The sequence below is a fragment of the Colias eurytheme genome, chromosome 18, assembly GCF_061535395.1.
Source record: "Colias eurytheme isolate Ceu_HAF_F1 chromosome 18, ilColEury1 Martin Lab GWU primary, whole genome shotgun sequence".
In the NCBI taxonomy this organism is placed as follows: Eukaryota; Metazoa; Arthropoda; class Insecta; order Lepidoptera; family Pieridae; genus Colias; species Colias eurytheme.
Window position 1 is genome coordinate 1,163,159 of NC_142997.1, and position 27,092 is coordinate 1,190,250.

The window sequence follows — 27,092 nt, forward strand, 5'->3', positions numbered from 1 at the left end:
ACTAAAACCGTGAATGTAATAGTCCAACATCACGCCACACTCAAGCTCAGATCTGAGTGCACTTAACTAGGACTTAGCGAAAATGAGCTGTAAAATCCAGATGGAAATGTGTAAAATATTCCTTGTTAAATTATCGATTGAATAATGTAGTAGTAATTTCAAATTATAAAACTTCAGTTTAAAAATTAACGCAAAATGTAATTCGAATCGATACGGTTCTAATTTGATTGTTGCTGGTTGCTGTTTAATAGGACAATAAACGATTTTCGTAGTAATAAAGTAAATATAGAATTTTATTTTATTACCACATTCGAAAACTATCACATTCTAAAATCTAAATGCTACCTGATATTGAACCGTTTGATAAACATCGTGGTTGTCAAGTAATTTGTATTTTATGTGTAATAAATGTAGGTATTTACTTATGTAATAGCTGTGCTCCGTGGTTTCAACCGCATTGCTCCGCTCCTGTTGACCTTAGCGTGATGATAGCCTTAGCCTATAGCCTTCCTCGATAAATGGGCAATCTAACACCGAAAGAATTTTTCAAATCGGATCAGTATTTCCTGAGATTAGCGCGTTTAAACAAACAAACAAACACACTCTTAAGCTTTATACATAATATGTATTAGTATAGATTATGGATATTGTACGTATATACTAGACACATATTATCTCAACATAGTCAGTTACCTAGGTTTCATACTGATATCCTCGAATACCAAGAATACGTACACGTATATTTCAAATCTTCCAAAAGCAATTACAGTGTAATTTAAGCTCTAATCTCCTCAAGACATAGATCGAATTGCATCTCCACTTGAGAATATAGGTACACACACTAACTATTTAGTTATATTGCACGTGCATTCTGTAAAGCACTTAGGTTTAATAGCTCGCTATAGATAAATAAATTGTTGTCAAAATTATATATGTATAGTTAAATTGTAAAACATCGTTTTATCAATAAGCTTATATATTCATAGGGAATCGAGAGATACTCGTCTGAAATCATAGATACTCAATTCTCATTTAAAACTAACGTACTTTGTATCTTAGAGGTCACTTAGAGGTTTTTTGTTTTAAAGAAAGTCACCTACCTATACATAGATATAAAAACTTCTTGAATTAGATTCATTATTACAGTAGAGTTTCTATGAAAATAGCAATATTTTAAAGTACGCAATTAAAATAAACTAATTTCTATAGTCTTTGTCACCTTCTTAGAACATAGCTTCAAATAACTCAAAAGAAATGTAAATCCCGAGCAAAAGTAACAGATCCAAGAAGAACTTAAGATAAAAGGAAAACTTTTTATGTTGCGCAAAAGAAAAGTTCGCGACGCCCTATCTTAATGTATGAAAAACTAAAAGTACCTCCCTTTTGTATAAATTGTTACAATATTCACCTTGAGAACTTGCATAATAAATGAGTATATTAACATATTTTAATAACGTATATTTGAATATCCCACTCTCATTTAGATAAAATCGATTTAAAGAACTCACATGTTCACACACACGCACAATATTGTAAATACCTTATAAATACTTATTTCCTTAGCTGCTGCTTTTTGTATTTAAGAACTTTACAATTACATTACATTGTTAGAATATAACGTCGGTCTGCATCATGCAGGTATTATAGTATGTTAAAATTAATTAAATGTAGTTTTAAAAAGTAATTTCGTCATTTTGGGGCCTCCGGTTGTGGTACTCGTAATTCTGTATTGTTAACAAATAAACACATCCCATTAGAGAGCATATCAACCAGCTACGTACCTCGTTCACAAAAAGCGCCTTCATAATCTCCATCCCGGCACTCGCATATGGGCCCGTCGTCCGTGCTAATACAGACCCCGCCATGCTGGCACGGATCGCGCCGCTCGCACGCGTCCCCGCTCGCGTTGGTTATGCGGGACGACTGGAACAATGCATTATTGTGACTATCGTTGATAACTGAGTGGTTTGCATTGGTTGTTGACGATTGGAGTAATGCGTTATTATTACCAACAAATTGATAAGTCCTTATATTATTAGAAATAGAGCTGTAAGATTTTACTGGTGTGTTTAATTCTCGTTGTTGTTAACGTTAAATGCGAAAGTATGGATGGTTTGTGACACTTTCAACGAAAACTTTTGATTAGATCTGTTTAAAATTTGTTTCAGATCATTGTAGCCCGATCTCCGATTAAATAATTTAATAATTATAAATAGATTTTCATGACTCGTTGAAGCCCATTATAGTTGAACGTATCAGAAATAATGAAAAATATATAGAAACAAATCAAGCTGTTCTTATGTTGTATCATGTTGTTTGAGTTTAATAGTGTATTTACGAGCACGTAATGGTGCAGTATGTAAAAGATAGTTATCAATTGGAATTTGGATATTAATGTAAATTAGTCATGCATTCATTCACAAATGGACTCTATAACAAAAATTGTATATAGACAGGAAATATTCATAAGAGCCTCTCATTTTAACTGAAGTCACCGCTCTATTCCGATCAATTATGATCAAGATATTTATCCACAAGGGAAGTATCTCAAAGTGTAGTGGGACTAAACAAATACAGCACTACCAGAGGAAAATTATCCAAGAGTTCTTTACGTAATTCCCAATTCACTAAGGTAACAACAAAACTATCAAAAATGGTTACCAAAGCTTCGTCATCATAAAATAAGTTATAAATAATCTTTCAAAATGATTTCTTAGTACACTTTATTAATGATGACATTGTACATTATTAGCGAACTTTAACTGTCTATATTTTACGTAATAAATGTATTTATGAACATCCTAACGACGCAGTGAAGGATCGTTATATGGGCTATAACCTGAGGATTATTATACGACTCTATGATATGATGTTAACGAAAACAGGCTAACATACTGTTACTAAATAAGGTTATTGTATTTCAAGGAAAGTCCCGATCGTGTGGGATTTAAGGTGTTCAAGGTTGTATGTGTTTTTGTACCCAATCAAATTCAGAATCTTTCAATTTTAATACTTCCTACGTTGTTATATTATTGACAATTGGTGGGAAGATTCAATCGGTATAATTTATAAAGCGCGTCACACACGGTGAAGATACTATAATATTTTATCTTAAGATACTGTAATATTTTATATTACAGTATCTTAAGGTATCCGGTATCAGCTTTCTGACCATCATTTTTCTTTTTGTCATTGCGTACTAAGACCCCTGTAGAACCGCCATCCTGTTACAAATGACCCGAAATTTTGTGTCAGTGTTTCGGGTCATTTGTAACAGGATGGTGGTCAGAACGCTGATACCGGATACCTTAAGATACTGTAATATAAAAAAATATTATAGTATCTTCACCGTGTGTGACGCGCTTTATAAATTATACCGATTGAATCTTCCCACCAATTGTTGTATCTTGCTATTATAGCCTATACTTATACTTGCTTAAGTCAAGTATAAGTATAGGCTATAATAGCAAGCTGCAATTTGAATTTCATATTGCATAACTAGAATTGTTCGTTAGACTCAATTGTAACAGTTATTGTTAATCGAATTTGAAATAAAAAAAATTATAGGTACTATTTATTATTCCTATTCTAGACAAAGCCTTATTATTAATAAAGTTTATAGCCCGAAACAAGTAAAATGTCGAATTTATTGATCAATAAATAAAGATAAGCTAATTTATTCGTTAATTTATTACCTTTTTTTAAAGAGCCAATTTCCATTATTATAATAAAGTAAAGCTTTTATTTCTCACTTAGCCATATACAAATTAGGTCGCTCACATTATTCTAAGCCATTTCCATGAATTGTTGCGAAATACGTTCAAAGACGAAACACTTAGGCTCCATTAACTACTCTATAAATAATAGCTTTTTATTCAGCATTTTATCAAAATCCTTTCACAAGGTCCAAATAGCACGTCGCTAAGTTAATAATGTTAGGTCACGAATATCATTGCAAGCACGAATCATTATTTGACGCCCACACCATGCGACAATCTTCCGCAGTGAAAGTGTACAAGAGCATGCTCTGTCTCGAATTGGGTCACGCTCGTATCCCTTTCCCGTTATATACTATTATATACACACACACATATTGCATATACTCACTTGTACACAGATATGCACATATATACATACACACACACTCATAGATGACTAAGGAGAAAGTGATATCAGTTATAGAATGGTAGAAGGGAGTCTTTCATAACCGCGATTCATTTCTATACAATAGCCGTAAGCTTGCGACTGAGACCCATGCGTCAACGTATTCTCTATTTAAAAAGGTCACTTATACAAATTTAACAACTCAAGGTAAATCCTGCGTCCCATCTGATGGAAAAAAGTTGTAACCTGTAGAATGATCCATCACGTCATGTGCCTTCATAATACCCAAAAAATAAACATCATGACATAGAGTTACTCTACTAAAAAATAAATTATAAAAGACGAAACAATATCAATGTAATCACAAGAAAATATTCGAGACAATATGGAATTTAAAATTTGAAAGTGTACACGATATATTTAAATTCAAATTCGTCCAAAAAAAATTCCAATTACATTTTAACGACGAAATTGTATTTCAACTATCCTCCCATGCTTAAAATTTCCGCGTAGCACTGCTACGGGAGCTACGACGATATAACAGCTACGTAGTGTACGTAGGCGTTGCGTAGGTCGTGGAAACATACAGAGTTTCATTGAAATTAAATCGCCCGCTTATTCCAACAAAAGCTTTTAAACAATTACTACTCAAATTTGTAAATTCAACAATAATTCAACTACATTTGTATAAATTTGCGGTTCCTATACCTTATTTTGTAGTTGCTTTACACGCATTATTTTTAAGCTATTGCATAGCTTCTAGCGCGGGGACCGAATCGAGAAATTCCGTAACGAAAAAACCTCACGATCCCCACTCCGACGGGCTCGGAGGTGTAGCTTGAAGGCATGCTATGCAATAGCTTTACCGCGGCAGTCCCCGAGTACCACACGTCTTTTTTTTTTTAGTTTACATAACACGTAAATAGATAATATTTTATAGCGTTATGAAACAGATATTTTATAGCGTCAAGCTTAAGAAAACATTTGTATCTAAGCCGAAATAGACCAAACAAATAGTAAAAGCCTCAATAGCATGACATGTTTCAGTAACACATTTATAAAATGGTACGCGTCCTAAAATAGTTTTATTTGAAGAATTCTTTTGACCTATTTGGCAAGTTTGTGACTCTGTCAGCCAAAACGTACATCGAGATAACGAAATTGTTTTCATATTGCTACTACATTATTCTTGCTACAAAATATTATATTGTGTAGACTAGCTTGTTAATTTGGATATAATATAACACACAACAAAGTATATTCATAAACATTACAATAGAACATCCATTCCTATTGTGAACATAACATTCTTATGAGAATAGATTCACTATCGTAAGCTTTAGATTAGCCCCATTTAAAAAAGATTTAATAACAAAAATTATTACATTCGATATTGGAAATAAAGAGTTAAGAACATAATAATTAAAATAGTTTATCACCACTTACATAACATCAATTAAATTATATACGAATTGAAGACATACAATTTAAAACAATTACCCGCATCTGAGAGAACTGTTGACTCTGAAATATTTAAGTAAAACCGTACGTTGGTAAACATAACGTTGTGCCCTATATTTCAACTTTCATTATTGGCGTAGCGCCCGACCGTCTGTCAATATTCGGTATGGACGTAAAATTTTCAATAGCTCCTCCCATGTGTTAGACCCGGAACAGTTTATAGGAGGCTGTATGATAATCTCTGTAATGGGATCATAAACTTGCACGATAACGCCAGAATGAGATAAGCATTAATGTTGACTATGTAATGTTATGAAAAATGTAATTTTGTTGTACATTTAACGGTAAATTATAATTATGAATCATCACATAAAAGTCGCTTCCCGCTCTCTGTTTATCTGTCCCTATATACGTAATACATAATAATCTTTTGAAACTACACAACGGATTTATATATGGTGTTTTTAAAGATAGAATCATTCAAGAGGAAGATTTTTATATATTTCATTAATTCATTTATTTCAGGCAGTAAATGTAGTTACAGTTTAAGTACATTTTAGTGTAATATAATTTGTAAAGCTTCATACAAAGCGGGCGTGGAAAGTTAGTAAAAAAAAAGACAGGTTGCACTCCGAGAGTGCCGGCAAAAGTGAAAACTTGATTATTAACGTTCAGCATGTTTGATATTTTGGAATGGTATCCGTCTTACGCATGGAATATAAGGTCTGAAAAAAAAAAAAAAACATCCGTCTTACGCTTTTTCGATCCGGCCACGCGTTCTGACGCGAGTTTAAGTTTTTATACCCAACGCCGCTTAAGAAGTTTTCACTTCAATAAATATTCGAGAATTAAGAACCTCATTGAGAAATCATTTAAAAATACAATACACGTGACTCGAACATTTTAATCCTTTAAATATTTAAGTCAACTTTTCAAACAATTTTTCTTAAAAAAGTTGTAAAAAAGTACCACATGAGTGACGAGTCATGTCACAGGTATACATGTCTCCCAGCCATTAGCGACGCGGTACGTCAGATGTTCAGCTTTACGAAGGCACTGCCGTTGTCTGTGACATGAACGTTATGACGCTCTTAACTGCCTTGCGACTTCACGATGGAATTGAACAAAATACTTTGCGATTCTGCTTGATAAGTTTGGTGTGATATTTTATAGCAGTCTAGTTGAATTTATAATCTGTATGTTACTATAATTTTATCTTTTATAATAAATCATTCTGGTTCTTTTCTAAATATTTAAATGCCGTCACTTGAAGATATTAATTATTATACTCTTTAACAAGACATGATGGAATATTTCATCTGTTTATACAGACTCATATTACCTACTCTTCAGATGATATTAAACTTCGTACAAGATATTAAATATTAGATAAATAGTATAAAACGTTCCAAAATACACAAACATTATATCTCAACTTTAATATACCTACTTATCACAATATATAATTTTAATTATCAAATGTTTGGACGATATAATATTTAACATTGTTTGTTAAAATCTAATTTCGCGGACAAGGTTTATTTTCCCATCACTGTTTATTCTATCCGCCGACGATATTGAATTTTCAATGAGGTTCCATCGAGCCTTTATTGCCTTATAGCAAAGAGATGTTAAACATGTCTACAGTTTATGAAAATTTATTTCAAGCAATAATTTTCTTGTTTATTTAAAGCTGGCTTTCCGCGCTTTGCTCGCTTGCATTTCGCGTTTTTTTTTCTAAACTACGTAACCTATACGATACCTGTACAAATTGCATACAAGTGTAATATTTTTGTAGGGATGATTTTGTAAAATAAAGTTGTCTATACATATATTCAGACGAACTAACCGGAAATAAAAACATTTGTTCTACGATTCAGCTATACGTATATAGTTCGTTTTTCAGACGTTTTATAAACAAACCACTTTGAAGATGTTTGTTCTTTCAATAAGTTTATCTATAAACACATACAATTGTATGTTTTAACACATTCACAAGTTCTAGGAATTATTCGTTAATAATTTACTGACCAAATAAATAAATAAATAGACACGTGTCATCTCACGTGTTTGCGCTTAAGCTTAAACTTTTGTTTCGAAAGTTGAGAAATAAGCTCCCAACTCACGGTAAATTTTTGTTTTAATGTTGCTCAAACAACAAACAAATGAAAACATTCGTAAAAACCAATTAGATGGAAAACGTCACCAAAACCATATAACTGTATAATTTGAAACAAAAGAATGACAAAATACGCATTCTGTAGATGTTAATAGGCTCAATTAAAATGCGTGAAAATTCATATCAAAAAGTATGAAATATCCTATCTGTGACTTCATTACTGACTGACCGGTTGGCTTGGTTGTGTGGTAGTGGCCTTGCCTTGGTGGGTTCGATTCCCACCCGGGGCAAATATTTGTGTGAAGGACATAGATATTTGCCCTGTGTCGGGGTGTTAATTATCTATATAAGTATTTATTTAACTTTATAATTATATGTATGTTTATCAGCCATTTGGTTTCCATATAACACAAGCGAAAGCATAGGTATGGGATCCAGATCGTGCCGTGTGTGAAAAATGTCCTGAACTGTTTATTTATTAGCAAATTGTTAAACTGGTCCTTAGTTTTACATGTCTTTTATTGTATTGAGAATGTTTTATTATATTCTATAGAATTTAATATCAGCTAATTGTCTTTTTCCTTCGAACAATTTTCTTAATTTCGAATCTTGTTTCGTTTATTTATCGTCTAAATTATCATATTATAATTAATTTCTTGAACAAGGCAAATAAGATTAAAAATAATTATCAAGCAAATAAGAGACTATTTTTAAAGGAGTATTATAATTTATAAGTACATTTAGAAACTAAATTTCTAGTGAATGTCCTCGGTTACGGCCAGGATTACCAGGGGCATGATACTATGACCTCTTATTTCCAGTCAGTTTATACCGTGAATTGAATTGACTGGCAAATTCATAATATAATGATTGCATTAACCATGGTCCCTGATATTAAAAAAAACGTATATGATAATGATAAAATAAATTTTAAAGTCGATTGAGTTTTTTTTGTTAAATTGTAACAAAAATTGCAAAACAGTTCTTACATTTTTAATTTATCGAGCTTATACTTATATAGTAAAAGCAACGAGTGGTTTAATTAAACAAATATTAAATTGTACAGGGCAGGGTATTACAGTAACGAAACAACCCTAGGCAGCTAACAACCTAGATTGAATATTTTACGCCTAACTACCTTCTTTAATAACTTTATTAGAGGTTCAGATTCAATTTATATAATGACATTGGCTTGGAGTTTCTAATTATCGCATGTAGTTTTTTCTTTTTGAACTCTGTAAGTAAATGGTAGAGCTTTTTTTTTTAGAAAATCTTTTCTACAAGAGGGAAAATATATAATTATGTAGCAGAATAAAGATATTCTGTTTACAAGGGTCTTAATTATGCTTTTCCTGTTAAAAAGATATATCAATTTTGAAACTGTATAATATACCTAATACTTACTAAAAATATATTTACTACAAAAATCCTACATGCCCGTAACATTGTATGTTCGTAATATTGTGTATTCTCATTATTTATTTATTTATTTATTTATTTATTTATTTATTTATTTGGAGAACACACAGGTACAATTACAAACATAATAAGATAACATTATTGTAACATTCGGCTATTAAATCTAAATTGCACCCTCAACGTCTCACTGTGTACATATTAAATACATAAAATAACAAAACAAATCAGAATCTACAGCAAACAGTTATCTTAACAACTCCTGCTATTAATTAAATAAACAACTTCTTTAAATTATTCTTGAAACTAATTTTAGAGCATGAAAACATATCAGTGTCATTAAGTAGAGAATTATGCAAATTACACATTCTATGGAGTGGCGCTCGTTGACCGGCATTAGTTCTTGTGTGCCCTACGTGAAAAAGATTTTTGGAACGACAAGGTCTTGTTGGGGCCCGAAAGTACAATGACTCGAGTAGATATGGAGAATCGATTTCACCCAAGCAAATTTTTCTGAGAGTAAGTGCGTCACTTAATGAGCGCCTGTCAGACAGGGACATCATATTGTACCTGACCAACAGATTATCATAAGAACAACGAGGCAAATGTAGACGGAAGTTAAGAGACCGTAAGAATTTTTTTTGAACCATTTCTAATTTACTTTTGTAAATGTCATAGAAGGGATTCCATATGGGCGAAACGTACTCAAGTTGCGATCTTACTAAACTTTGAAATAGATAAATGAATGTTTCTTTATGCCTGAATTTTTTTGTTATACGGCTGATAAAGCCCAACATACGGTAAGCTTTTTTTATAATGTAGTCTATGTGATTATCTAATGTTAGTTTAGTGTCTAGGAAAACACCTAAATCACGTATGCATGTATCGGTGTCAAGTGTGTGATCCCCCAATTTAAATGTTGACGGTATAATTTTAATGTTTTTTGTAAAACGCATATGTTTACATTTGTTATGTGAAAGAAATAATTTATTATTCTGGCAATAATTTGACAGTCTATCGAGATCCTCCTGAATTAGACATATGTCACTTTCACTTGACACAGAGGAGTAAATTTTTAAGTCATCTGCGTACAAGAGAAATTTTGTGTTTTGAAAACATGACGAAATGTCGTTTATGAATAGGACAAATAATAAGGGCCCAAGGATGGACCCTTGTGGAATACCAGATGAAACAACTACAGACGACGACATATAACCGTTCATAACAACAACTTGGACTCTACTCTGTAAGTATGAGGAGAACCATCGAAAAAGATTGCCCTTGATGCCATTATAGGACAGCTTTTTTAATAGTAAAAGATGATCCACCTTGTCAAAAGCTTTTTGAAAGTCTGTATAGATAGTCTCTATTTGAGCCTTTTTATCCAAACCATTGAAAAGAAAGTTGGTGAAGACAAGAAGATTAGAAAGTGTAGACCTATCCTTAACGAAGCCATGTTGTTCTTCAATAATAGTGTGCTTAAGGCTGGTAGATATGTGGTGGTGGACCAATTTTTCAAACACTTTTGAGATAACTGAAAGAATTGAGATAGGACGGTAATTTGTTATATCATCTTTTGAGCCAGATTTAAATACAGGTGTTATGTAGGCTTTTTTCCAGTGACTAGGGAATTCACCATTTATGAGGCATTTATTGAAGATAATCTCGAGAGGTACCGATAAAGTTTTACTGAGTTTTTTCAAGAAAATAGGGCTTAAGTTGTCAGGACCAGGGCCTTTGTTAGGGTCAAGGTCTGTTAGTGCTTTATATATATCAAACTGTGAAAGTGTTATGTGATTTAAACATAGTGAGCTGTGGGCATTGTCTGAATGCAAGTGATTATCAATGTTGTATGCTCCAGGAGTCAACGGTTCAAATACTGACTTGAAGTATGTAGAGAACATATTACATATTATAATGGGGTCATTAGATGTGTTTTCATATAGTTTCATAACTTTAGGATATCCAGAATTGGTTTCCTTTAAGTCTGATGTATATTTCCAAAAGTGTTTGATATTGTCCCGAAGTGAATTCTCCACGCTTTCTATATATTTTGTATAACAGTTCTTAATCAGTAATTTAACTCTGTTTCTAAGTAAACTAAACTCTTGATAGTCCCGTAACGAACTATAGGTTTTCCAGCGTGTCCATATTTTTATTTTACGCCTGAGAGTAGAGATTAAAGGTCTGGAAAACCATATAGGGTAGTGAGTTGATTTTGGTTTAATGACCGGAACATGTGTTTCAATAAGGTTATTTAAAACTTTATAGAAATATTCAACTGCAGCCTCGGAGTTAAGTTGACCAATTTGAGATTTCCAATCTATGTTTGACAATTCTTTGTTAATTAAATCATAATTAGCACTATAAAAATTTCTTTTTATTTTAGGAGAACTACACATATAGTCCACATGATATGAAAAGCATAATGTTACCTCCAAGGGAGGGTGATGTGGAACTGGGTTTAGTAAAGGATCATCTGCAATACTAACACTAGTTTCATCAAGAGTACAGAGAATGAGATCAAGTATTCTATTGTTTTCATTTAAAATTATGTTGAATTGTTTCATGTTCAGAAAAGCCATGGTATAAGTTAATAATTTAGACACATCTGTATCAGAAGTGATTGGGTGTAAAGAGGGGAGATTAGGCAACCAGCTAAGATAAGGTAAATTAAAATCGCCAAGTAAAACAACATCTGAGAATATACCATTCATATAAATATCATGCAGTTTATAAAAATATTTGTCATATATTGAAGCTTTGGAAGCCGGGGGAATGTAACAAGCACATAAAAGTAAGTTAGAATATGAAGGAAAGTGTAGAAATATCTCCTCAAGATCGTGAGCCTCTAAATCGAGTCGTCTCAAGACGTCTATGGACTTTTTTACAAATACTAATATGCCTCCGCCCCCTTTCTTACCAGTTGAGCTCAAAATTCGGTCCCTACGAAATGTAAAATAAGTGTCAGTCTGTAACTCTGAGTCAAAGATGGAAGTAGACAGCCAAGTTTCAACCAGGATGATAACATCATAGTTGCAAGTAAGTAAGCTTAATTTTAATTTCATAATTTTACTTTTTAAGCCGCCACAATTTTGGTAAAAAATAGTTAATTTAGTGTAATGCATTATTGAAACAGAAGTAATGTATAAGTAAAAATAAGTAAGTTTTTGTTTTGGGATTAAGATATGTTTTCATGCTTCTCAGTTTCAACACAAAATTGAAATGCCAATTGAAAATTGAAACACCTTTGAAAATATTATAAACATAACATATAAAAATTATAAATGTAAACAATAAATTTGAATAACATAGTCATATTATTTTGTTTATATCACTGCTGTTATGTATATGTATAACGCGCGATTCATCAGATTTCCTAACCAAAATACAGCAGTTTTTCACCCATACATATTTATAATTTTTAGCTTTAGCCTGATGCCTAGCGGTGCGAAATAAAATTTTATTTTTAAGCGTTAAATGTTCATTTATGAAGAACCGTGCATTTTGGGAGACGGCTGTGGCAGCAGAGGCAGATGTTGGTGTGCCCAGCAGCGCCGAGACCATGAGGGTGCGGCGCGCCCGCGCTGCAGCTATTATATCGTCGCGTAGTCTTCGGGTGTTGAGTTGAAGGATAATATTTTTTGGGCGATTACTAGGAGAACCAGTAGGACCAGGAGCTATACGATGTACCGATCTTATATCTGCCTCGGTAATGTTTATACCTAACAATTTACCAACCTCGATGGAGAGGTGAATGAGGTTTTCAGATTTTTTCTCGGGTAAATTTTGAATTTCTACATTACAGCTGCGGGAAGCTTGATCGAGGTCATCGAACTTAGACTGAAGATTTTTCAGGTCTGCGCGAAGTTGGGTATTCTCTTGTGATAAATCGGGCTGGATAGAAGATTTCGATGTTTTTATTTCTTGTTCCAGTTCCGTAATACGTAGCTCCGACTCCAGTAACCGCGTCTCTAGCCTTTCTATATCACTTTTAAATGATGAGGATACTTCCCGAATTGCTGCATGGAGGTCGTCCCGCCACTTTTGTTGCCAACTTTCGAATTTTTCGTCGAAATACTGCATAAGCGTTTGCGAGTTCATATTGAGAATTTGTGTCGGTGCACTGTTTTCTTTGGGGGAAGAAGACCCACTAAGCAATCCTTGTTTTTTAGATTTACATAATAGACATTTCCATTTAATTTTATTCATTGGAAGTATTTTTTTAAATTCACTTTCCGATAAATTAGCACATTGATAATGTAAAAACATATCACAAGAATTGCATTTTATCATATCTTTATCATTTATATTCTTCTTACACTTCCCGCAATCCATTGTTAATTTATATCAGGTAGAAATTGATTTTCCACAAAATTGGGCAAAATTTCTTAGTATGGCAACACTACGTCTCCCTAGTCCGTTCTCTTTGCACAAATATCATTCAGATATGACATATGCCAAATGCGAGTGACAGAAGGTGAAGGTGAAGGTCGTTCCAATTATAAATTATTATTCACCTACCTTCAATAAGATTAATAACGGCCAAAGCGTGAAATAAATCTTCTAGTTTTTAGCCACAATACGGAGTCTAATCACTGATTATAGTTGTTCACTGTGTTCTTCAAAAGTACTACAAGTGATGTAACGGCAGTTATAATGATATAATCAAATTTGTGATTTTAAAAACGCTTCGACAATAGCAACAGGTGTGTACCGTAAGAGTTTTGACAGACGTATGATATTTAAGTCAGCATAAATCGATGTTGTTCGCTACTTGTCTGTGAACGAACAATTGTTTTCAATTTCTTTTCGATATCAGAAATTATCTTAGTTTCATTTCATTTGAAATAGCTGTCTTATTCAAACTTTTTCGATATTACATTACAAACGATAAAATCTTCTACTTACTCTATTTCAGCCAATAAATAAGAAACTTCGTTATCTTTTATCCCAACATCTTCTTAGTATTTAAAACAATTGAGAAAGATTCTTTATTTCCACATTGAGATGACTTTTTAGTATCTAAATAATAAAGACAATTTCTAGAGAACGAAACCGGACGCTCACTGCTAGTATTATAATCAACACAGAAAACGTGATTCATTAAAAGTACATACTTAAAACAGCAATTTTTCATTAATTAAGCAACTCCGATCAATTTCAATCTCGGCAAGGTGAACCTTTGTTGGAGGATTAACCCGAGAGTTTCGATATTTGTTTTAAATACTTTTTAAAAACAACATTTCTCATTTATGTGATACAAGCCGCTTTATTTATGTTAAGTTATCCGTATATAAGATATGATATCAATTATATGTATAATAACTATAACTATATTACGACTAATACTAATCAATTATGAGACGGGATCACCATCCACATTCTTACTTTTGACTGCTTCTCATCATCACTACATAGCATAAAACAAAGTCGCTTCTCGCTGTCTGTCTCTATGTTTGCTTTGATAATATTTAAAACTACGCAACTAATTTGGATGCATTTTTAAATAGAGTGATTCAAAAGGAAGATTTTAGTATATAATTTGTTATGTTTTAAACAACTCTTGCAGGGGCGAAAAGCCAGTAACCAATATATTATTATAGTAATAACTTATAATAGTTTATTTCATGTGAACAAATTAAATGTTGTTTTAACTAACGATGTACCAAATATTTGATAAACAGTTGTTACCACACATTACTTCACCAATAGAAATAACTACGTAGTTATAACGTGAATATTCGATAAAATATGACAGTTCCGTCAATTACTCACATCGTTTCTATAAGGGCGAAGGTAAAAGGCCCATTAAAATGCTATTACGTGGACGAACAAGTTTTTAAGGGTCGGTAAACAAACCTATCTTCATATCTTCATCTATGAAATAGTTTCAGAATGGAAACAATTTATCTCTTTAATTCATATTTCTTAGATAATACTGTTTTGAATTTGCGAAAGAGAAAAAAACTTATGTTATATTTTGTGGAATGTGATATCTTTTGCTTTACACTAGATACCATACTAAATCGCTATTCGTATTTTTCTTCTGACTGTGAATACTTACTTCTATCCTTAATTGCATTAGTAATGTTATGTGTGTTATAATACAAAATTTTTTTTTTTAGGTAAAATGACAATAGGGCTAATATAGTGTTTGTAAGAACTTTAAGTCCCTATTACTATAGATAAAATACATAAAATAATGTATAAAGGATTGTGGTTTTAGAAAAATTTCAATATTAATACAATATATTTATAAAAGTAAAATGTTTCAAAATGACCTTTTATTTCATCACAAAGGGTACAGATCACTTTCCTCTTGACCGAGTTCGAATCCTTTTAAGAGTTATTGAATTTGGAAAAGCGAAACTCCAAACATGAAAGAATATCAAGACTGCGTAAGAAATTATTGAAACACGTTTTCATTGAAATAAGGAGTACCAAGTGCATTTCATAATAATTCCGTAATATAATTTGTAAGGATAGACGGTTTCTTTTCTAGCAAAAACTACGTAATCTTGGAAATAAAATGTAACACATTTTAATGAAAATACTAGGAAGGAGTAGGTAGCTACTTACTAATACATATCGTACATAATATGTTACGGATAAAGATGGCAATACGTTTCAGCCAGCATGCTAATTAATAGGACATAAAAAAATCCACGAAGAGTTAAAAACGACATTTTTCTGGATGTTATTTCACCCCAAATTCACGATACTTGGAAGCGAGAATATTTACTCTGACGCATCTATGTAAATCCTACTCTAATATAAACAAAAACGTAAGATTATTTCAACAAACATTACATCCACAGATTACATCGATAAAACGCGTTAGAATAGCTTGGATTTAAACAGTTAGTTCCATAAATATTTATATTTTATTTTATTTTATTTTATTTTATTTTGGTACAGTAACAGATTGCAGAACAATTCCTTATATCTAGCTCTTATCTAATAATACATATAAATTCTACAACCCAATAAATACCGTACAGTATATCTAAAAAGACAAAGGGAAATAGCTCGGAGGAGACATTAACGGGAACTTCAGATTTATTTAATGTACGTGTCTCGGGTTTAAGTTAAGTATGCAACGGCTTTATCAAGCTATTCTTATACAGTCCTGTTTAATGAAAATTATATAAATGGTTATTAAAGTGAGTTTTTTCTCTACCCTTCTCCGAAACTGCTATCCAAACCTAATTTCTATGAAAAATTAAAAAGCGCTTCTAAAAGAAGTCCAAATGAAAAAAAATTGAGTTTACTGTCTGAATCTTTAATATTTCTGCAAATTGCAAATATAGAAAAACTATAGCCAAATAAAGGTCTTATTCAGAACCTCTATAACTGATTAAGTACCCCAATTTGCGCATATTATATCTCAACAAAATCTTAGAAATTCAATGATAAGTAGAAAGAATTGTTCTTTATCCCGCAAGAATGGCTGTGTTAACATCTGTTACAAATCTACGTATATATAAAATAACCTCGGTACATTTACTTAAAGGTCCTTTACGAGCGAAACCGAGATCCGAGCGTTTTTCAGGCCTACCTTTCTAAATCTTCCCTGGGTTTATCAGGATATTTATTGGTGCAGAACTTTCGAGAACATTCGTGTCCCTTCAACTAACAATGGTTTACGGCTAATAGTCGATACTTCCTTGCGTATGCTGGTTTAGTGGTTAGTGTGGAGTTACGACCATGGAGTTCTGGGTGGAAGGGCTTATTGATGTTATAAAATTCTATGAAACTATATAGGACCACACAGATCGAGCTGCTTTGCTTAGAAATTGCTTCGCAAAGCTGGTCAGTGGTCACTCTATATAAACCCGCCTAGTGGTAAATTTACCAGACTTGACTTAAAGATTTATTTAGACAAGTACAGAAAATATTAACTGAACACAAACAATCCAATCTACAGTATTTCCAAGAATTTTATCTCAGTTCGCGTAATTTATTTACACAATTCAAATTAATATTACAATTTGGAAAATAAGCTTTTAAGCTACGAACAGAATTTGTATTTTAATTGCTCCTCATTCCTTACCAAAATAAAACAAAAAGAAGGAAAAACCCTGATAAATTTTGACGAGATCTTAAATACAGTGTAACCAAAGCTAGTGTATTAACAAACTACTTAAATTAAAACAGTTTAACTGAAACTGGAGCAGTTAAAAAGCTCTCAAACAGAAATGAGCACGTTAATTGTAAATTCAAATGGGTCAAAGCTACGCCTAAATAGCGAACCAGACAAGAGGTCACCCCGAAATAACGGACTGCTTCTACATATAGCATCACCTTTTATAGACTTTGAATCAAATAGTTGATATGGGTAAAGGTAAAAGTGTGTGTATTTTAAAGGTGATACGTTTGACACGACGAAACAAACCAGTTAATGTTTAATGGGAAAGTTTGTGTTTTATAGAAGTTTGCTTACGGGAAGGTATTATGTAGATTTTGAGAAAATTTTGTAAGAATTGATGGATGTTATTTTGTGAATGTATAATGTATACTTAAACTAAACAATTAATACTTTCTGTTGTAATCTGTTGAAAACCCATGCATAACTTAATAGCCAAAAATAAATTATATCAAATTCAAGTCACACATAGCTTATAGATTGCACGTAGTTCAATTAATATTTTGACCGATAATATGTACAAAAATCCCACTTAAACTACTTCCAAAAGCTTACCTTCAGATCCCTCGAGTGCCTGAGCTCTTGCCTCCGCGGTGGTTGCCCCGGCAGGTCTGAATACACCAAGTTCCTCACAGCCCCTTTAAACTTGGGCTCGAAGATCACGGACGGTAGTGCGAGCGTTGACAGCTTGGAGTTATATCTGGAAAGGGATTTTAAGATTAAACCTGAAAAATACGCTAATTATCTATACAAATATTATTCAAATGAATTTCAAATGAATGATTTATTCAACTGGAAAACATTACGATACATTAAAAAGAAATTCTATTAGAAAGCGGCATCTTTTCCGAATGATACAGATAACTTTTTTTACTTATGGGCAAAATGGACAAATAGCTAGTAAATAAAAAACAACAAATAGCTGTTGTATGATGTATGTGCCAGTGAAACAACTTCAACATTATCAATGCATTATTAATGATAAATGGGACTTTAAATGCTTACAAATCTGTGCTTTCATGCCATTAATTAAACAATAACAACAGGACAGTGTTCTCAGAAGATATCATAGCACAATAGAACGCAACTAAGTTCCATCTACCCTCTTATGCCCAGGGGACAAAAATTCGACACGACGTTAGATAAATGGAGCATTTATAGCTTTACATCTCTCCTAGGCATCAGGCTATAACTGGATCACAACTTCCTGTCTCCGAGCAACTACAGAAATTATTGTTGACACAGTAAACTTGGTATCAGTAAAGATACTCTATAAACATATCATAGGAAGTAAGTGAAGCGTGATATGCAGTTGTATACTAGATATAATGGAAATAAATCTTTATTTTGCTTAATCATTACGCCTACAATGTGTCTCAAACTCGAAATACTTAAGAGTCAGCGTCCCACTTTAATAATAGATATATTATATCTGTTTCATAATGGGCTTTTTCTGTGTTTCTGCTCAGTGTTATGTATTTTTATAGGCAACTTCCTAATCCTTGAATCATATAAAGCTCAAAAGCCTTTCTACTCGAATTTATGCAACCTCATTTAAGTGTCGTCTTAAAAAATACCATAATAGTGCAATCTGTAAGTGCAACAGATGTTCCATAGAGCAATTTCCATATATTTGATTAAAGTATAAACAAATTGTTTTCAACTGAACAAATACTTATATGATTACCCGTATGTATATCTATCAAAAATGTGAAGGTAATTTTATCTTTACGCTTTCATGGCTAAAGAACGAATCTCTTTAATCTTTTGGGCTTTGCGGTTCACTGAATTTACAAATTATATGAGTTAGTCTACAAATATTTGGAATTTAACATTGTAATACGCATTTGTCCATTTGTAATCATATTATGTAACTACGCTTTTTCATTTTAACCTATTAAGTACTTTTAAAACAATGTAATATCTTCAGCTGTTAATCTTTAAAATTTATAACCTGTTCTTAGAATACACAGTACATACTGCTTCATTTATTTTATCACATCTTCTTATACGATGCTTTGTGGTAAAATTGCCTTCAAAAGAACATAAGACAGCAAAGTACAAGTAAACAGAATGCTTCTCTTGGAATGAATTTTAAAAAGCAACCTCAAAGAACGTGACATCTCGAAGCCATCGTGTGACAAGGACAGATAGCAATTTATCAGCCGTCCCCTTCCATCGCCACAATATATCTTGGGCTTGACGTGTCTTCGGCGATGTAATTTAAAATCGCTTTCAAGTCAACATTTGTTAGTTTTTTGACGTTTAATAACTATAATGGTGTATTTGTTCGGAGCTTTGCGTTGATGGATACTATTGGTTATGATAATAGGGCAGGTTTATTTCTTTTGTTCACTTTTATTTGCCCATAAATGGAAACAAATTTACATGTGTACCTAAGCTTAAGAAATTGTAAACGAATAAACTCACAGACAAGTTAGATTGAGTTTTATTAGCGCAGGTGACCAAAGTTCTAAGCCCTAAGGATTTGCCACGGTAAGGCAGGTAATACGGATTTAAATCCCGTCACACAGTCGAGTTTATCTATTCTTCAAATTTTCAAATACTATACAATTAATGCTATAAAACAAAAATTAAAAACACTCGATTGACTTCTATCTACATATACACACACATAAACAAAGGATAACATCAAAGGTATCAAAATTGGCCGACATTTATCGCTTACCCGCTCGACTGGCATCAATAGCCCACAATGGACGAGTCCGTATCGCGTGACCTGTTTCTGAACGTTCAACGTGAGATATAGACGTAATAATACTCTTGCTTTTTATTTGTTTTGCTATATATTTATATTATAAAATTTAGAATATCCTCGATCCCGCAAACTCACGATTAACAGTTTGTTTGTTTGATTAACCGCGCTCATTTAAGAAACTACTGATTCTAATTGAAACATAATTTTTGTTTTTGATAGTCCATTTTTCGGAGAAAGCTATAAGCTATGCAAGATCACGCTACGACTAATAGGAGCGAAGAATATTTTTCCTGCCTCAGCAAAATGTTGCAAAGGCAGGGAAAATATTCCAAATGAGGATTAAACCGCGGGGTACGGGGTATAACAATAAAAAAATTATAATAATTAATAGCAGCACCGAGGCTATCGCTTGACATCCGCCAGACAACCCGCTGGGAATATAAAATACTGTTATCTAAACATGAAACACTAATAAGTACATTCTTAAGATAATTACTTTTCCTTTTAGTTACAAGATGGTAATAAAGGTCATTTTTTGCAAATATTTCATATTTAAAACCATTGATTTATACCTTCGTCCAGTCCTCATTTATTAAATTACTTAGCCACTAGACAATCTATGTACCTATTTGTACATCTCACGTGTTTTAGTACCAACTTTTCATTCATGAATTCGTTCTACCTCCTGTTAAAATAGGCAAAGTGACCTTATCCATCCTGCCAATCGACATGTCAATTAATAAAGGTTTTGCACACCCTCTCAGTGTATTTCTAAAAAAGTAATCCCTTTTACCCTTTATAGTTTATACCATCCATTCTAAATTAATATTATACAAAATGTCACCTTTGTGGGTAGTTTATATATTCAGTTATATATGATTTGATGATAATTTGTGAAAGATTTTGTCTATTGGATCTTATTTATCTTTGTGATTAAGTTAAATAACGAGAGAACTATCCCGAATAAATTATTCATTACTGTTACAATTCAAAATGTTTTATGAGGACAAACTAGTCTTTTTATTAATGCATGTTTGGTCAATGTATAAGCAGATAATATATTATGGAACTTATCACCAACTGGATTCTACTACTTGTCGATAAAAACATATTACTGGAAGTGGGTCTCAGTCATCTACTAATACTTACAAAATTTTGCTTACATCAACGATATACATAACATAATTCAAGTCCACATCATTGTTAATATTGCATCAACATCAACAATAAATAACTGCCTAAAGACATAGTCATATAGATGGATATAAAGCGGTTATTCTGTCAGCAAAACAGCTTACCTCAGCAATTCCTCAAGCCGGAGCCAAAAATGCCGTAAACTCAACGGCCTAGTTATTTATGTACGCCGATGCCGTTACAGGGACCGTATTTTATCTGCAGTTGCGAGCAAAATATTTCGCAAGGACTTGAAAAATATGCTCCCGATACAATGGGATTATATTATGTATGATTTTCATCGAGAAGATGTGATATAGGTATGATATCTGTACTGGTGTAGCAGATTTGGTTTTTTCTTTGATTTTAATAAACTAAAAAATTATGTAACAGATTTTGATAATTCATATATGACCAGAAAATTACAGAGTTTCTGAGTTATATAGCCTATATTTCGTTTAAGTTATTATCCCGGAAAATCGCAGGTAAAACAGAGGCTTACTAGGCTGGCGCTCCAAACATTATCTTGATATTCCTAATGTTAAAAATTGTATCAACTATTCGAACAAACGTTTTAATTTTGAAGCTAGAATATAAATTTTCTTCAAAGATTCTCTTACAGATGCGGCACTATTATATACATATGTGGCAAATAAGCTTTTAAAAGACATCAAAAGCATTGTCAAAAAGCTTTAAAATTTGGCTTGTAGCCACTTGACACAAAATATTTTAATGTAGTCACACAATGATTGCGAAGCGATGTTTGTGCATAATGAGTCACGTAGGGCTGGACATCTAGGTTAGTTCTACATAGTTTGGTGTGAACTGAGATGTGGGGGTGACCAGTTTGTGTTGACCCCTGAGTTTGGTAGCTGGATTATGTTTGCATATGTTATTGTTTAGCAAAAATAGGTTTGATATTTTGGTCACAGATAATAGATAGCTTTTCCGTTGGACGTAGCGTAAAATCGAAATAAATTTAGGTACATAGTGTGTTCTATAAAGGAATTAAATATTTTAAACAAAGCTTACTTTTTTATATACATTTTTAATATCTATTTTATTTAAAATTTAAAGCCCAGAAATACTGACACAGATGAATAAAAATTTTCTTGTATTCCAAAAATGTTTGTTAATCGCTTAATGTATTCTGTCGAAACTTTTCTAATAGCTAACAATGTTAATCCCATTAAATCTCCTAACTAAGACTCTGCTCTCAGGAACTCTCGGAAAAATGAGGTATTTTTGTGTTAATGACACTATAATTCATGGAAACCATCTTGTTTTAGGAAGTATATGGGCGGAGGGAAGAGAGAACGCGATCTGGAGTTTTTTTTAACACTGTTCAGTATTTCACCTTTTTTAAGTGAGTACTGGTGTAATATATAAATTTGAGAATTAAAAAATATTTTTCTATGAAGAAGACAATAAAATTAAATTGTTTATTTGTGACAATTTTGAACATCTAATGATCTAATGAATAAAGGTGTTAATAAATACCTTTACTGAAATTAGATAGTCCCCATTTTAAAATAACAAAACAATAAATTGTTTCAAAGCAAAGCACTATAAAGACTATATGTATTTTATAACGAAATGCAAATGCAAATACTTAAAAACAATTTAACAACCCTATCAAATAAACCACAACATCGCCACAGCGCATGACTCACACCAAGCCAATTTAAAGAGACTTAATTTATAAAACAAATAAAACTTGTACATAATGGCATGGTTATTGACAAAAATGCTGATGTTGCGCTTGCTTTTGAAGATTTCTTTAGTAGTGTCCCTGCTAGCATTACTAATAATTTAAACTCGTCTTCAGTACTTGCAGAGACCTTTTTGAGGGACCATGTTGCGGGGTGCAGTACATTATTTCAATTGCGTCACGTAACTGCTAATGATATTGTTACAGCATTTAAGACACTTAATTTAAAAAACACTTGTGATCTTTGGGGAATGTCCGTAAATTTAGTTAATAATATAATAGAAAATATTGCAAACAATTTAGCTTTCATATTTAATAAGTGTTGTGACTATGGTACATTTCCTAATTTACTAAAGCTTAGTAAAGTTATACCTCTATTTAAGAAAGGCGATCAAGAAGACTGTAACAACTATAGACCTATCTCGATTTTACCAACATTAAGTAAGGTATTCGAAAAGTTAATATTAAACCAATTGACTAGTCACTTTGCTTCTAATAATTTGCTGCACACCAAACAGTTTGGTTTCACAAAGGGGCGCTCAACCACAGATGCTGGAGTTGCACTACTAACACATATATATAAGGCATGGGAAAACTCAAAAAATGCTTTGGGGATATTTTGTGACCTCTCCAAGGCATTTGACTGCGTTGAACATTGTACATTATTGCGTAAACTTAATCACTATGGGATTAAAGGACAAGCTCAGAACCTCATAGCCTCATACCTGCATGATAGGATACAAACTGTAGTTGTTAATGGAGAACGTTCTAGCGGTGCGTCAATTAACATTGGTGTTCCACAAGGATCTATTTTAGGACCCTTCTTGTTCTTGGTATATATCAATGATCTACCTTATTATTTACAGGATAGGTGTGAAATAGTTCTGTTTGCAGATGATACCTCATTAATATTCAATGTGGATAGGCATGACCCAAATGTTGACGAAGTGAACAGTACTCTTTTACACATATCCGACTGGTTTACTGCTAATAATTTATTATTAAATGCCAAAAAAACAACTTGTGTTGAATTTTTACTACCTAACGTTAAAAAGTTGAGCAGAAATATTACCTTGAACGGGGAGGTATTACACCCTACAGAATCGACTGTATTTCTTGGGTTAACATTGGACGAGAAACTACAGTGGGGAGCCCATGTCAACACCGCTGCAGGTAAGCTCAGTTCAGCAGCATATGCAGTCCGAAAGGTAAGGCATCTCACCGATGAAGATACAGCTAGATTGGTTTATTTCAGCTACTTTCATAGTATTATGTCCTATGGAATTCTACTATGGGGCAGGGCAGCAGATATAGAAACTATATTTATCTTACAGAAAAGAGCCATTCGCTCTATATATAATTTACGTGCTCGGGACTCACTAAGAGATCTCTTTAAGAATACTGGTATCCTTACTGTACCATCACAGTATATATTTAATAATATTTTGCATGTACACAAAAATGCCGACGTACACACAAGAGTAGGAGATAGACACTGTTATGGCACAAGGAACAGAAATAGAATTGAAATGCCATTTTTCCGATTAGTTAAAGTTAAAAATTCATTTATGGGTCAAGGTATACGCTTTTACAATAGAATTCCTCATAATATTAAAGAGTTTGGTAGTGCTAAATTTAAAACTTATGTAAAAAATATATTAGTTCAGAGAGCCTATTATAGCATTAAGGAATATATGGAAGATGAAAATCCATGGAGGGTTGTCGCGTAAGAACCACAGGACAGTTCTTTGGCATATTATGATATATTATGTAGTTAGATTTAAGTTACAGATTATGTAATATTGACAATATGATTTTAAAAGAGCAACTATGGAGTTTCTTGCCGGTTCTTCTCCATAGATACTGCTTTCCGAATCGGTGGTAAATGTTAAAAATACTTATGTAATGACGATTCGAAAGTGCTACTAAAAGTAGTCTAATTGAATAAATAAATGTTTGAGTTTGAGTTTGAGTTTAATTAAGATTCCTTAGATGTTCCTATCCCACTTTTATTGAGGTAATTTTACCAGAATGGCAACTTTCAAAGGATCCCGATTGGGTTTGGGACAAGCTCGTTTTATTCTAGAACTTGTATTTAATGAATTATTAAATGTAACACAACGTTTTGATAATACTTGAAACGTTATTTAACACTTCTACAAATATATTTTATTCATTATTTTTATTCAAACAACAATAATTGTTCTATAAAGGGTGGTTTATTACTTGTTTTGGCAGATTTTTTTATAATGTGTAGATGTGTATAAAGATTTTTTTTCACGAGCGAAGTGTGCAAAAGTTAAAGGTGTGCAAATGTTCGGATATTTTCCTTTTTGCTAAAGTATTTCATTAAGTTTAAGTCAGAATGGTTTCTTCATTTCTTAAAATAATTAAATAAAGGTTTATAGGAAGAAACTATACAAAGAAATAACAACATTGTGGGAGTGATCGCTATAAAGGTAAGTAAGATTAACGTCCAAGATTTCTATTTTGGACACATAAAAAGAACTTAAACACGACAAAAAAATCCATAAAAAGTCAAGTCCTGAAAAAGAACTATTAATAAATAAAACTCAAACTAGAAACAACATGTCCGCGGGTTACAAAATTGAATTACACTAACAGAGGGTCATAAATATGTAGCACTCATTAATATTTATGGTGTGTGCTCGCTGAGACGGGAGAAATGACCAGCGACAAAGTCTTGTGCAAATTCCAGGGTAACTCCCAACTTTTAGGGGTCCGTAAGTTACTTTTTCAACTTATTAAATTAAAAAAATGTTGTAAGTAATAGTGGTATTGGTATTTTGTTTACGGAGATTTTTAAAAAGGGTACCAAAAATAAAAGGTAAAAGGGTATGTTAGGATGAAATCATGAGAAATGTTTAGGAAATCTTTCCAAATATCAGGGTACCTAAATGTTAAAATGTTATATTTTAAAAGGTAAAAATTACATTTCAATAAAAAAGAAAAACATACAATGTGATAAAAACTATAACATCAAGTACTTACATATCCTATAGACCAAACGAAACATTTTTAATCGACTCAAGTTTCACCCTACAAAAACTTCAAACTATACCTACCTACTCAAACTATACGCCACAAAATTATACAAACACCACGTTAAAACGAAACAGGCATCCATTCAATACATAGTGTACGACCTAGTTGTAGGAAACCTATTAACTTGATCTTTATACGATTTACCGTCATTCAGATTTATTCCAATTAAGCCGGTGTTTCAAGCGAGAGGTTAAATTTCCATCCCTATTACGTATGTGGATATGTGAATATTTTTAACAGTCTTCCAAAACCTTCTGTGTGTAAATAAATGCTTTCTTTCGTTTTTTTTTTTTAATGGAGATTGCTCTATGTTCGTCCGTCGGGCACTGACTTCAAATAGATGAGTGGATAGCGTTTAAAATAATTATATTCATTAATTATTGCTCGCTTGTAATCGCCTATTTGTGATTTTAAAGTTAGTTAATTTTTTGGTTTTAAAATCATTTATTGATCAAAAGTACAATTCTTTAGAAATTTAGAAGGAATGAGTACAATATCTCATCATTTAAAGACGTGATCCGTCTATGAAAATTTAATCAGTGGTACAAGAAGAACATAGTACAATAAATAATAAAGACTACCCATTACATGATTGCATTTTCAGAAATATATGACAGAAAATATGAAGCCTATTACAAATCCGACCACTTTCATTATCTATCATCACTACAAATACACGATTTATAGCGTCCATTTAGTATACTTGGATAAGTACTGGATTCGCAGGTGAAATAGAATTTATCACGTTAATATTTCAGTAACCCCAACTGTTAGGCTGTGCGATACACGAACGTTTGTAACGTATAGTAATAAGTACATTTTATTAAAGATCTAGTTGTATTTAGAAATTTAATTTTTTCTACTTGCAAGAGTTAGTTTTACTACTTAATTTAATAATAATAATCAATTAATTAATTAATCATGATTATTTTATTTAAGGCTCAGTCTTTGGAAAAGGCATTTTATTAAAGACATGGTGTAATAAATCTTATTATAAACTTACATCACGTTTTATAAACTACTACATACGACTTATTACAATTAAAATATAATATTTAGGTTAATTTTTGACCCACTAATTGTCCTTCTTTGCTCACTAAGTAATTACCGTATTCTAAATTATGACCAGTGTTTAACAACTTATGTACTACAACGTGTAACACGTACCAAAGTA

The 27,092-nt window shown here is 32.3% G+C and overlaps 1 protein-coding gene across 1 annotated transcript in view; it reads right to left on the minus strand.

Moving 5' to 3' along the window:
* Nrx-1 (Neurexin 1) overlaps positions 1 to 27,092 on the minus strand; it is a 113,889-nt gene that overhangs the window by 48,735 nt on the left and 38,062 nt on the right. Inside the window, exons 4-5 of the mRNA XM_090112399.1 lie at positions 17,805 to 17,949; positions 1,782 to 1,923 (exon numbers count right to left, since the gene is read on the minus strand). Of these exons, the coding sequence (XP_089968525.1) occupies positions 1,782 to 1,923; positions 17,805 to 17,949 (287 nt within the window). The remainder of the gene's footprint in view (positions 1 to 1,781; positions 1,924 to 17,804; positions 17,950 to 27,092) is intronic.